Below are 13910 nucleotides of genomic sequence, written 5' to 3' on the forward strand. Positions count from 1 at the left end.
CCAGATCCAATCCCAGACAAATCCAGGTCGCCACTAATCGGAAGTCTACAGGAAAGGGTTAGGTTTAGGTTTAGGGTTAAGGTTAGGGTTAGGGTTAAACTGTGATAATTTAGTCTAAATTATCAAAATACTAAATTAACCATGGGAATGGATGATAACAGCCTTCTGAGCCTACCAGTAGGTGTAGCAGGCCCCTTCTGACCCATGTCTATGATGCTGATAACCAATGATAACGCCCATTCAATCCAATGATAACATTTGAACCGCCTGGTAACAGCCTAGAACAACACAGGAGGAATCTGGACCTGATGATCGGAGATAGATGCAGAGATACAGACAAAGAGACAGACAAGGGGGTTAAATACAGACAGAAGCTACTGGCTAATTCTGCTGGCTGCTTGTGGACTGTTATGGCAACCAACAGGTACTGACATCTCTAATGATAATGGTTGTAACTCCAGAGGGACACAGCTGAGAAGGGAGCAACACCTAACATCTCCTCTGGCTCTCCGCTATTCTTCTTTCACTTTTCCTCCCATTTTGTGTCTTTTCTTCTCTGTCCCTCTTCCAACAGTACTTCACTTAAACATACAGTTACTACCTACTACTTATATAAATATACCGTTACTACCTACTACTTATATAAGTATACCGTTACTACCTACTACTTATATAAGTATACCGTTACTACCTACTACTTATATAAACATACCGTTACGACCTAGTACTAATAAAAAAATATTTTTAGGAATTGAAATGCTTTAATAGACAAACAGATTAGGTTTTTCTTAAATAGTAGTGGGCTGAATTTGAACCAAGACTGCAGGGGTAGTTATATGTCTGGGCCACCAGCCCACTCCCACAGGCCTCTCCCACAGGCCACCCCCACAGGCCTCTCCCACAGGTCACTCCCACAGGCCACTCCCACAGGCCTCTCCCACAGGGCAATCCCACAGACCTCTCTCAAAGGCCACTCCCACAGGCCTCTCCCATAGGCCACACCCACAGGCCACACCCACGGGCCTCCCTCTCCACTCCTCCTGATGCCAGTTGTTTTACCTTCTTTCCTATCTGTTTCTGAAGATCAACCCAGGCTCATTTATGAACAGCATGTGTCAACAGCATGTTGAACTGTAGTAGTTTGGAACTCAAAGAACAACCTTAATCTCAGTCAGTGTCTGTCAGTGTCAGTCAGTGTCTGTCAGTGTCTGTTAGTGTCTGTTAGTGTCTGTTAGTTTCTGTCAGTTTCTGTTAGTGCCGGTCTGTCTTCATGATTGCCTACCTGTCCATCTATCTACTTGTCCATCAACGTGACCGTCTGTCTACCTGTCCATCTACAGTGGGGAGAACAAGTATTTGATACACTGCCGATTTTGCAGGTTTTCCTACTTACAAAAGAATGTAGAGGTCTGTAATTTTTATCATAGGTACTCTTCAACTGTGAGAGACGGAATCTAAAACAAAAATCCAGAAAATCACATTGTATGATTTTTAAATAATCAATTTGCATTTTATTGCATGACATAAGTATTTGATCACCTACAACCAGTAAGAATTCCATCTCACACAGACCTGTTAGTTTTTCTTTAAGAAGCCCTCCTGTTCTCCACTCATTACCTGTATTAACTGCACCTGTTTGAACTCGTTACCTGTATAAAAGACACCTGTCCACATACTCAATCAAACAGACTCCAACCTCTCCACAATGGCCAAGACCAGAGAGCTGTGTAAGGACAGCAGGGATAAAATTGTAGACCTGCACAAGGTTGGGATGGACTACAGGACAATAGGCAAGCAGCTTGGTGAGAAGGCGCTATTATTAGAACATGGAAGAAGTTCAAGATGACGGTCAATCTCCCTCAGTCTCGGGCTCCATGCAAGATCTCACCTCGTGGGGCATCAATGATCATGAGGAAGGTGAGGGTTCAGCCCAGAACTACACGGCAGGGCCAGGTCAATGACCTGAAGAGAGCTGGGACCACAGTCTCAAAGAAAACCATTAGTAACACACTACGCCGTCATGGATTAAAATTCTGCAAGTCCCCCTGCTCAATCCAGCGCATGTCCAGGCCCGTCTGAAGTTTGCCATTGACCATCTGGATGATCCAGAGGAGGAATGGGAGAAGGTCATGTGGTCTGATGAGACAAAAATAGAGCTTTTTGGTCCAAACTCCACTCGCCATGTTTGGAGGAAGAAGAAGGATGAGTACAACCCCAAGAACACCATCCCAACCGTGAAGCATGGAGGTGGAAACATCATTCTTTGGGGATGCTTTTCTGCAAAGGGGACAGGACGACTGCACTGTACTGAGGGGAGGATGGATGGGGCCATGTATCGCAAGATCTTGGCCAACAACCTCCTTCCCTCAGTAAGAGCATTAAAGATGGGTCGTGGCTGACAATGACCCGAAACACACAGCCAGGGCAACTAAGTAGTGGCTCCATAAGAAGCATCTCAAGGTCCAGGAGTGGCCTAGCCAGTCTCCAGACCTGAACCCAATAGAAAATCTTTGGAGGGAGCTGAAAGTCCGTATTGCCCAGCGACAGCCTCGAAACCTGAAGGATCTGGAGAAGGTTTATGGAAGTGTGGGCTAAAATCCCTGCTGCAGTGTGTGCAAACCTGGTCAAGAACTACAGGAAACGTATGATCTCTGTAATTGCAAACAAAGGTTTCTGTACCAAATATTAAGTTCAGCTTTTCTGATGTATCAAATACTTAAGTCATGCATTAAAATGCTAATTAATTACTTAAGAATCATACATTCTGGATTCCGTCACTCACAGTTGAAAAGTACCTATGATAAAAATTACAGACTTCTACATGCTTTGTAAATGGGAAAACCTGCAAAAATCGGCAGTGTATCAAATACTTGTTCTCCTCACTGTATCTACCTGTCCATCTACCTGTCCGTCTGTCTACCTGTCCATCTATCTACCTGTCCATCTATCTACCTGTCCATCTACCTGTCCATCTATATTCCTGACCGTCTGTTTACCTGTCCATCTATCTACCTGTCCATCTATCTGTCCGTCTGCATGTCCATCTATCTACCTGTCCATCTATCTACCTGTCCATATACCTGTCCATCTATCTACCTGTCCATCTACCTGTCCATATACCTGTCCATCTATCTACCTGTCCATATATCTGTCCATCTATCTACCTGTCCATCTACCTGTCCGTCTGCATGTCCATCTATCTACCTGTCCGTCTACCTGTCCATCTACCTGTCCGTCTGTCTACCTGACCATCTACCTGTCCATCTACCTGTCCGTCTGCGTGTCCATCTACCTGTCCGTCTGCGTGTCCATCTATGTGACCGTCCATTTACTTGTCCGACAGTCTACATGTTTGTCTGTCTTTCAGGCCTTCACCTCTCTCCCTGTTCTAATCCTCAATGTTGGCTTTTGATCCCCTCTTTGTCCTCATTTTCAGAGATCACTGGTCAAACACAGTATTTATAGTTGGGGGAAAAGTCAAGGGATCAGACCAGTGTGTCTGTTCTGATGGGTTCTGATGGGTTCTGATGGGTTCTCAGGGTTCAGAGAAATAGGTCAGAACAGAAGAACTGTCTCCTTTTAAGGTGGTGACACTGTCCTCAAAAGACCTCCTGTGTTCTCCAACGCACGTTGTCAGCCAGTCAGCATCAAGAGCTGGCCTCTTTAGCACAGCCAATCAGGAGGAAGAGGTAGTCTCTCCAATAAACAGCCAGCCAACCGGCATGAAGAAGTATCCTCTCCAACACACTGCCAGCCAGTCATGTGCACAGACAGGGGGGGACTTGAGCCCCGCCCCTGTCACTTCAGAGTCAACAAGTGCCCATTTTGCCCGAAAGTCAACGGGGGCCGCATGACCAAGTCGCTGCATGACCATCCGGGGAGGACTTTGTAATTTCAGCCCCTCCAAAAGGTCTGTGCACGCCTCTGCAGCCAGCCAATCAAGATCAAACGCTGGCCTCTCCAACACACACACACACACAGTCAGCTGGCCTGTCCGCTTCATTATTAATAACTTCCTTTCTTCCAGAATGAAACCAGTTTTGTTCTGCTGCTATTACATAACATAAATGCCAGATGCTCTCAGCAGAATAGTACAGCACGACCGTGCGCTGTTCGTCCTTTCCTCTGTCCCCGCAAGATAGACTCCCCACAGTGCAAATCTCTGTCTGTTTGTCTGTCTCTGTGTGTTTCTGCCTGTCTGCCTGGCTGCTTGCCTGTCTGTCTGTCGGTCTGTCTGCACCCCAGGATTGCTACTCACTCTCCCATCTCTCTCCCATCTGTCTCTCGTCTTTTCTCCGTAATTGTCTTTCTTCACGCTGTCTCTGCTATTCTCATTTCTCTCTAATTTCCATCCATTTCTCTCCACCCCAGTATGGTGTGTGTGTGTGTGTGTGTGTGTGTGTAAACTGCTAAGACACAGAGTGTATTATTCATGTGTGGTGACCGCAGGGCTATTTCTGATAAGCTGAGACATGCTTCCTTCTGACTCTGCTGCCTACATCACCCAGGGACTGACTGGCATGGCTGGGACTGTGTGTGTGTGTATGTGGTGTGTGTGTGTGTGTTTGGAGTGTGTGTGCACAATCCTCGTCTAACTGAAGTCCCCCAAAGAGTGTAAAACTGGAAAAACTGCCCCCACATTTTTTCTGCCAGGTCCTCCACTTTGCAGCACATTTCTGGCTCAGAGGTTAGGTTTAGGTAATAACAGACAACTGGGCATATTGTGAGATTTGAGATTTCTTTCAGATTTAGGCATTGCCGGTTTAGGCAGATTTCGGCATTGCCGGTCATGGTAAGGTGTTATGGCTGGAGAACCTTAAGACACAAAGGTTAGGATAATGAAGTTAAGGTTGGGTTTAGGGTTGGGGGAACGTGAAATTCTGGGACGCTGTTAGGCCTCAGGTCCCCACAAGCATAGAAAAACAAATGTGTGTGTACTTTAGCAGGACATGAATAGAGTCTTTATATGCAAAGGATCCACAGTCTTATAACAGGGTTTGAAAAACACCCAGCAGAGACAAATCCACACACAAAATTACCCCCTGCCCCCCCCCCCCCCCAAAAAAACATTTCAAAACCTCCAAAACTGCTTGAAAACCCTGATAAGGGACTTCAGTGAAGTGTGCAAAACTGGCAAAGACTGCCGTTATTATCCTGAATTTCAGTGTGTCCACGGAGAGGGGATTCTCTCTCCAAAACCGAGTAAAGGCGGCCTCAAGGAGATTCGATTTCCTGACAGCGGGAGATAACTTTGAGCAGGCCAAGATCTGCACCAAACGTATCTGGTGACACTCCTTGTTTTGAGTCAAATGTCTGGTTTATTTGAGTCAAATGTCTGGTTTATTTGAGTCAAATGTCTGGTTCATTTGAGTCAAATGTCTGGTTCATTTGAGTCAAATGTCTGGTTCATTTGAGTCAAATGTCGGATTTATTTGGCTGATTTGAATGCTCAAACAGCCAGTATTTATTACTGTGTTGGCTGAAGGCTTTAGCTCATGGTGCTGTATGCTGTGTCCAGTACATTTTTAAAATGTCAGAGAAAATAAAATAATGGAAGCCCTGACACACACACCCTAAACACAGACCACACACATGGCAAAAACCTTGAGGCCGGGTTTAAAGAACCAGCTTATCCTGAGCCACCTAGATATATCAATTGCATGAATGACGTATCACTATTTTCTACAAGGGGGAGGAGAGGGGATTAACGAATTGGATTGGAAGCTGGGGATGTTAAGGTGGTCATGATGGTTTGAGGGTTAAGGCTACCAACAGAGCCAGGAAACCAGGGATCAAACCTCTAATCTTTACTGACCACAGAGAGTCAGGACACCTGCTTTACATGCGGTCAGAAAGACGGCATGCATCCCCTCTACTCCGCTGGGGACCCTGTTTCAGTGTAGACATCTTCTCCTGTAACCGTCTCTCTTTCTCCCCAGGGCTGGGTACATCTTCTCCTGTAACCGTCTCTCTTTCTCCCCAGGGCTGGGTACCTCTTCTTCTCCTGTAACCGTCTGTCTTTCTCCCCAGGGCTGGGTACCTCTTCTTCTCCTGTAACCGTCTGTCTTTCTCCCCAGGGCTGGGTACCTCTTCTTCTCCTGTAACCGTCTGTCTTTCTCCCCAGGGCTGGGTACCTCTTCTTCTCCTGTAACAGTCTGTCTTTCTCCCCAGGGCTATGTACCTCGCCTTCTCCTGTAACAGTCTGTCTTTCTCCCCAGGGCTGTGTACCTCTTCTTCTCCTGTAACAGTCTGTCTTTCTCCCCAGGGCTGGGTACCTCTTCTTCTCCTGTAACAGTCTGCCCTTCTCCCCAGGGCTGTGTACATCTTCTCCTGTAACAGTCTGTCTTTCTCCCCAGGGCTGGGTACCTCTTCTTCTACTGTAGCAGTCTGTCCTTCTCCCCAGGGCTGTGTACATCTTCTCCTGTAACAGTCTGTCTTTCTCCCCAGGGCTGGGTACCTCTTCTTCTACTGTAAAAGTCTGTCCTTCTCCCCAGGGCTGTGTACATCTTCTCCTGTAACAGTCTGTCTTTCTCCCCAGGGCTATGTACATCTTCTCCTGTAACAGTCTGTCTTTCTCCCCAGGGCTATGTACATCTCCTGTAACAGTCTGTCTTTCTCCCCAGGCCTATTTACTTTGTCTACTCCTATAACAGTCTCTCTTTCTCCCCAGGGCTGTGTACATCTTCTTTGCCGCTCTCAAGACGAGATGGCTGGCATCGTGGCGCCCTGATGCTAGAACTCGTCTAGAGAGGGTGGACGCGGGACACTTCGTCATGCCCCGCCCACTCCACTCTGCCGGGCCCCCCGATTGGCGCCAGGGGAGGACCACGCCCACCAGACCCGGTGAGTCTATCAGAGAAGCCACACTGATCACTGGATGAATGCGAGGAGCCTGACTAGTAGAGCACAAAGCCAAAGAGAAGATCACTGCAAATATAGCATAGGATCACGTTAAGATCACATTAGGATCGCTTTACTGCCACCCTATGTGTTGTCCCTGACAAGCAGATGTTCAGGCTTTCGGGGAGAACGTAAAGAGAACTTCTGATGTGGTCTAACCGGGCAGATTAAAAAATCTCCTTGCAGTTTTGCATTTATTTGTTAATCTCATTAAGACCATGGGATATGCAGTTTTCAGGCTACACAGGGCAATGTAAAATGGACACACATACACACACACATAGACACACACACAGACACTGACACACACATATGCAAACACACACGTCCGTTCTGTTGACGTTTGTTACTGTGGCAATTGTTCTAGCTGACATTTGGCATTTCATCTGGATTTTTCACATCCATTTTGATCTTGTGTGTTATGTCTGTATGTGTGTGTCTGTCTGTGTGTGTCTGTATGTGTGTATGTGTGTGTCTGTCTGTGTGTGTGAGTGAGCCTTAGCAGTCAAACTGGGAACAAACTGCACATGCTCAGTGCGTGTTTAGGGCTCCTCACCGCAGGGCCCAGGTTCAAAGTAGTGCACTAAATGCTTATAGGAAATAAGGTGCCATTTGGGACGCAGTGGTGCCTTCATTTCTCCATTAACATTGTTATGAAACCCCAAAAAGATGAATAAAAACAACATTAAGATTCAGGCTGGCTACTGTTCTTCCGCTGAATCGGTGAGATGAAAAGCTCTACACAACCATTCTCCCTCTCCCCCTCCATAGCCCAAGGCTAACATCTCAAGCGCTTATGACTCCTTCTCGTCTGTGAAATAACTAGACTCCCCATCACACTGATTCCATACATGGCACTAATAATAGCCAAGTGAGCTCTTCAAGTTTGGAATGAAAAGAAATGGGAAAACTAGAAATGTGTCATTGTGAAATCAACACGTGTGTGATGACCAGAGGGAAATGATTCAACATGAGTGAAAGGATGAGGGGCCGTGTCTCCATCTGCCAGTGACCACACAGCAGCTAAGGAAGTGACCGTCCTGACAGACTACCTCACCGTGACCACACAGAGACTAAGGAAGTGACCGTTCTGACAGACTGCCTCACCGTGACCAAACAGAGACTAAGGAAGTGACCATTCTGACAGACTGCCTCACCGTGACCAAACAGAGACTAAGGAAGTGACCATTCTGACAGACTGCCTCACCGTGACCACACAGAGACTAAGGAAGTGACCGTCCTGACAGACTACCTCACCGTGACCACACAGCGACTAAGGAAGTGACCGTCCTGACAGACTACCTCACTGTGACCACACAGCGGCTAAGGAAGTGACCGTTCTGACAGACTGCCTCACCGTGACCACACAGCGGCTAAGGAAGTGACCGTCCTGACAGACTGCCTCACCGTGACCACACAGAGACTAAGGAAGTGACCGTCCTGACAGACTACCTCACTGTGACCACACAGCGGCTAAGGAAGTGACCGTCCTGACAGACTACCTCACTGTGACCACACAGAGACTAAGGAAGTGACCGTTCTGACAGACTGCCTCACTGTGACCACACAGAGACTAAGGAAGTGACCGTTCTGACAGACTGACTCACCGTGACCACACAGTGGCTAAGGAAGTGACCGTCCTGACAGACTACCTCACCGTGACCACACAGCGGCTAAGGAAGCGAGGAAAAAAACCCAGACAGAAATGCGAAACGTTAGCAATCATAACAGCTGAAATGTCAACAGTTGATTTTGTCATGATATTCAATTTCCCTGCATTATTGAGCAACTCGCTAGCCAGATGAAATATGAATATGAGATACATGTTGGACTAGAGGGTTAAGGTATATGAGATACATGTTGGACTAGAGTGTTAAGGTATATGAGATACATGTTGGACTAGAGGGTTAAGGTATATGAGATACATGTTGGACTAGAGTGTTAAGGTATATGAGATACATGTTGGACTAGAGGGTTAAGGTATATGAGATACATGTTGGACTAGAGTGTTAAGGTATATGAGATACATGTTGGACTAGAGTGTTAAGGTATATGAGATACATGTTGGACAAGAGTATGACAGATGTCAGCCTGATGACCTCATTAAAAATTCCACAGACTACCTCACCGTGACCACACAGAGACTAAGGAAGTGACCGTCCTGACAGACTACCTCACCGTGACCATACAGAGACTAAGGAAGTGACCGTCCTGACAGACTACCTCACCGTGACCACACAGCGGCTAAGGAAGTGACCGTCCTGACAGACTGCCTCACCGTGACCACACAGAGACTAAGGAAGTGACCGTCCTGACAGACTGCCTCACCGTGACCACACAGAGACTAAGGAAGTGACCGTCCTGACAGACTGCCTCACCGTGACCACACAGCGGCCAAGGAAGTGACCGTTCTGACAGACTGCCTCACCGTGACCACACAGAGACTAAGGAAGTGACCGTCCTGACAGACTGCCTCACCGTGACCACACAGCGGCCAAGGAAGTGACCGTTCTGACAGACTGCCTCACCGTGACCACACAGAGACTAAGGAAGTGACCGTCCTGACAGACTGCCTCACCGTGACCAAACAGAGACTAAGGAAGTGACCGTCCTGACAGACTACCTCACCGTGACCACACAGAGACTAAGGAAGTGACCGTCCTGACAGACTGCCTCACCGTGACCACACAGCGGCCAAGGAAGTGACCGTTCTGACAGACTGCCTCACCGTGACCAAACAGAGACTAAGGAAGTGACCGTCCTGACAGACTACCTCACCGTGACCACACAGCGGCCAAGGAAGTGACCGTCCTGACAGACTGCCTCACCGTGACCACACAGAGACTAAGGAAGTGACCGTTCTGACAGACTACCTCACCGTGACCACACAGCGGCCAAGGAAGTGACCGTCCTGACAGACTGCCTCACCGTGACCACACAGAGACTAAGGAAGTGACCGTCCTGACAGACTGCCTCACCGTGACCAAACAGAGACTAAGGAAGTGACCGTCCTGACAGACTACCTCACCGTGACCACACAGAGACTAAGGAAGTGACCGTCCTGACAGACTACCTCACCGTGACCACACAGCGGCCAAGGAAGTGACCATTCTGACAGACTACCTCACCGTGACCACACAGAGACTAAGGAAGTGACCGTTCTGACAGACTACCTCACAGTATGACAGATGTCAGCCTGATGACCTCATTAAAAATTCCACACATACACACACACACATACACACACACACACACGTACACACACACACATATACACACACACACACACATACACACACACACACACACACATACACACACACACACACACATACACACACACATACACACACATTCAGCAGAAAGACCATAGAGAGTAGAAATACCTGTCGGAACACGGGGGACAAAGCAACAGATAGTTGCGTGCAAGTGTGAATGAGTGTGTGTGTGTGTTTGTGTGTGTGTCTTTGTGTGTGTGTGTGTGTGTGTTCAAGGATATCTTGACAGTACATCCAGCCCCTTTACAATTACTCCCTCCGACTCACTAGTACGCTCTGATTACAATCACTGGTTGTTGAGGCAGGTGGTTCACAGCAGATCCAAGTCCACATGAGATGTTTGTCCAGCTGAGCAGAACGAGAGATACCACTGTGAAAGCTATTACATATGTATCTTAGACTGCCCACGAAAGCATTATGAATGAAATTGGCGTGTCGTAGACGACTAAAACTCCAAGGGTTGCAAGTTCAAATCCTAGGAGAAGCAATAAGGTTTTGTGGACAGACTGATATGTTAGCATCTGTGAAGCCACATAACTTTAACCATTGCCATAACCATACAATATTAATACCAAATCTAATGTTTAATACCAAACATAAGTCACCCTAATCATCCGCAGACCATCATCCACAGACGTTAGCTTTCGCCACACCGACAGGCGTTCCTTCTCCTTCACTTGTCATAACAGACAAACGTCTCAAACCATAAAGAGTGACAGTGAGATCTTGTTGAGTGATGATTTTGTTGGTGTGCATGTGGGGGCGTGTCCACACGCAGGCCAGCCCCCAGACTCACCATTCAATATTCCAGAGTGAGATAATCACAGTCAGATAACCACACAAGGTCTGTCCCAGAAAACAATGATTGGGAGCAGAATGAGCGGCTACATTGACGCCTTCATCTATCCAACACACGTCCAAGTGTTTCCGGGTTCCATCCTATCTCTCTCTCTCGCTCTCTCTCTCTCTCCGTCTCTCTCTCCGTCTCTATCTGTGATTCACCCACTCCCTCACTCACCCCTTCCCTGCCTTTCGCCTTCCATTTTACGTCAGCTATTTCTTAAAAAAAAAAACATTAGGCAGGGCGTTTCACTCCCACTGGGGTTCACTCCCACTGTGCTTCAGACATGTGGGTGGTGACGTAGAAAGACAAACCTCACTTCCTGTTGTGACTGAGGGGTTATCAGCCAACAACCCCAAAGCTGTGCTACGGGGCTTCAATGAAAAATATTTAAAAAGGAGGCCTGATAAACTGCTGAGTTTCATTGCGGCAGGCACAAGCGGGCTGCTTCAGAAAGTTGTTAACTTTAAATTAATTTAGAAATCCACACGACTACAGTCAATGGTTTATTAGCCAACAAACTTCTGGTACAGAAAACAACAACTTTGCTAGCAACCTATCCAGCCCTGTTGCCCAAGGCAACAGAGGCTTTGACTGGGCAAGGTGCCCCACACACGTTTTCCGCCATAGTCGGCATGAAACCCTCCCACTGCCAGTGTAAACAGACGAACAGAGCTACATATAAGGTACATCATGTAGTGGAAAGGGGACCTTAAACTCCCTCCCTCATTCCTGTCCTCTCCCTTCTCCACTCTGAGGTTGTAATTTTCTGATCTCTTCTCCAAATCCTTTCACACACACACACACACACAAACAACACATTCACGGACAAATCAATATTCATATAAACAAACTCACTGCATGACCTGTGTATTGACATGCTGTCACCCCCGGAGGCATACTGGAGTTGGGTTGCGGTTTTGGCTCTGAGATGTCTGTTAAACAGTGGCGTTTAGTGGCACCTAACAGGCTGACATAGAAGCGGGTGTCTTCAGTCCATCACCCAGGTCTATAACTGTTGAACAGGTCTAACAACCAAACAGCTCCCCTTCACAGTCCCTATACACAACCGCCTGTCCACAGGTACGACTAATGTGTAGTCTCTTTCACATGTCCTACGTACCTCTCCTTCACAGCTGTTATACAAACCTCCACAGCTCCTACAGACACCCTCTCCTTCACATCTCCTACAAACACCCTCTCCTTCACAGCTCCTACGAACACCCTCTCCTTCACAGCAAGGTACACACAAAGCAAGCTACCAATTACAGAAGAGAGGAAGAAATAAAGAGAACAAAGAGAGAGGGATGGAGAAAAAAGCAACAAATGTGTACATAATTTCAAACGAGGCATAAGGGACACCGAGAGAGGTAGAGAACAGACTGGTGAGAGGTTGAGAACAGACTGGTGAGAGGTAGAGAACAGACTGGTGAGAGAGAGGTAGAGAACAGACTGGTGAGAGGTAGAGAACAGACTGGTGAGAGGTAGAGAACAGACTGGTGAGAGAGGTAGAGAACAGACTGGTGAGAGGTAGAGAACAGACTGGTGAGAGGTAGAGAACAGACTGGTGAGAGGTAGAGAACAGACTGGTGAGAGAGGTAGAGAACAGACTGGTGAGAGGTAGAGAACAGACTGGTGAGAGGTAGAGAACAGACTGGTGAGAGGTAGAGAACAGACTGGTGAGAGGTTGAGAACAGACTGGTGAGAGGTTGAGAACAGACTGGTGAGAGGTAGAGAACAGACTGGTGAGAGAGAGGTAGAGAACAGACTGGTGAGAGAGAGGTAGAGAACAGACTGGTGAGAGGTAGAGAACAGACTGGTGAGAGAGAGGTAGAGAACAGACTGGTGAGAGGTAGAGAACAGACTGGTGAGAGGTAGAGAACAGACTGGTGAGAGAGGTAGAGAACAGACTGGTGAGAGGTAGAGAACAGACTGGTGAGAGAGAGGTAGAGAACAGACTGGTGAGAGGTAGAGAACAGACTGGCGAGAGAGGTAGAGAACAGACTGGTGAGAGAGAGGTAGAGAACAGACTGGTGAGAGAGGTAGAGAACAGACTGGTGAGAGAGAGGTAGAGAACAGACTGGTGAGAGAGGTAGAGAACATACTGGTGAGAGAGAGGTAGAGAACAGACTGGTGAGAGAGGTAGAGAACAGACTGGTGAGAGAGGTAGAGAACAGACTGGTGAGAGAGGTAGAGAACAGACTGGTGAGAGAGAGGTAGAGAACAGACTGGTGAGAGAGGTAGAGAACATACTGGTGAGAGAGAGGTAGAGAACAGACTGGTGAGAGGTAGAGAACAGACTGGTGAGAGAGGTAGAGAACAGACTGGTGAGAGAGAGGTAGAGAACAGACTGGTGAGAGGTAGAGAACAGACTGGTGAGAGGTAGAGAACAGACTGGCGAGAGAGGTAGAGAACAGACTGGTGAGAGGTAGAGAACAGACTGGTGAGAGGTAGAGAACAGACTGGTGAGAGGTAGAGAACAGACTGGTGAGAGAGAGGTAGAGAACAGACTGGTGAGAGAGAGGTAGAGAACAGACTGGTGAGAGAGAGGTAGAGAACAGACTGGTGAGAGAAGGATTCTTCCAGTGCAGAGGAGGACAGCAGAGCAGAGGAGGAGAGCAGAAAGAAGATGACGCGCAGGACAAAGCAGGATAAAGCCATATGGTGCTGGCCCTGTGCCGTGAAGGCCCGCCATGTGTCTCAAACTACTTGGAAATTCTCTCAAACACACACAAACACACACACACCATATACGACAGCTACACACACCACAGCTCAAATCTCCCACATGGGGTTTAGTGCCTCTAATCACCATGAATGAGGCTAGCTGTGTTCTGTGCATATGTGGCTACACCTCAGTACTGTCAAGATGGCGGTGGGGGGTTTACTGA

General features: G+C 47.6%; 2 protein-coding genes across 14 annotated transcripts in view; one reads left to right on the forward strand and one right to left on the reverse strand.

Annotated features, from left to right (window-relative positions):
- The window catches only part of cacna2d4a (calcium channel, voltage-dependent, alpha 2/delta subunit 4a), a 109700-nt gene that overhangs the window by 43608 nt on the left and 52182 nt on the right, over positions 1 to 13910 (reverse strand). The gene's annotated exons all lie outside the window — the stretch shown is intronic.
- lrtm2a (leucine-rich repeats and transmembrane domains 2a) overlaps positions 1 to 13910 on the forward strand; it is a 30378-nt gene that overhangs the window by 4557 nt on the left and 11911 nt on the right. For both annotated transcript variants that reach the window (XM_029114586.2, XM_029114585.2), the window contains exon 2: positions 6671 to 6843. In XM_029114586.2, coding sequence (XP_028970419.2) covers positions 6774 to 6843 — 70 coding nt within the window. In that variant the 5' untranslated portion in view covers positions 6671 to 6773. The remainder of the gene's footprint in view (positions 1 to 6670; positions 6844 to 13910) is intronic.

This window comes from Esox lucius, chromosome 18 (genome assembly GCF_011004845.1).
Source record: "Esox lucius isolate fEsoLuc1 chromosome 18, fEsoLuc1.pri, whole genome shotgun sequence".
Taxonomy (NCBI): domain Eukaryota; kingdom Metazoa; phylum Chordata; class Actinopteri; order Esociformes; family Esocidae; genus Esox; species Esox lucius.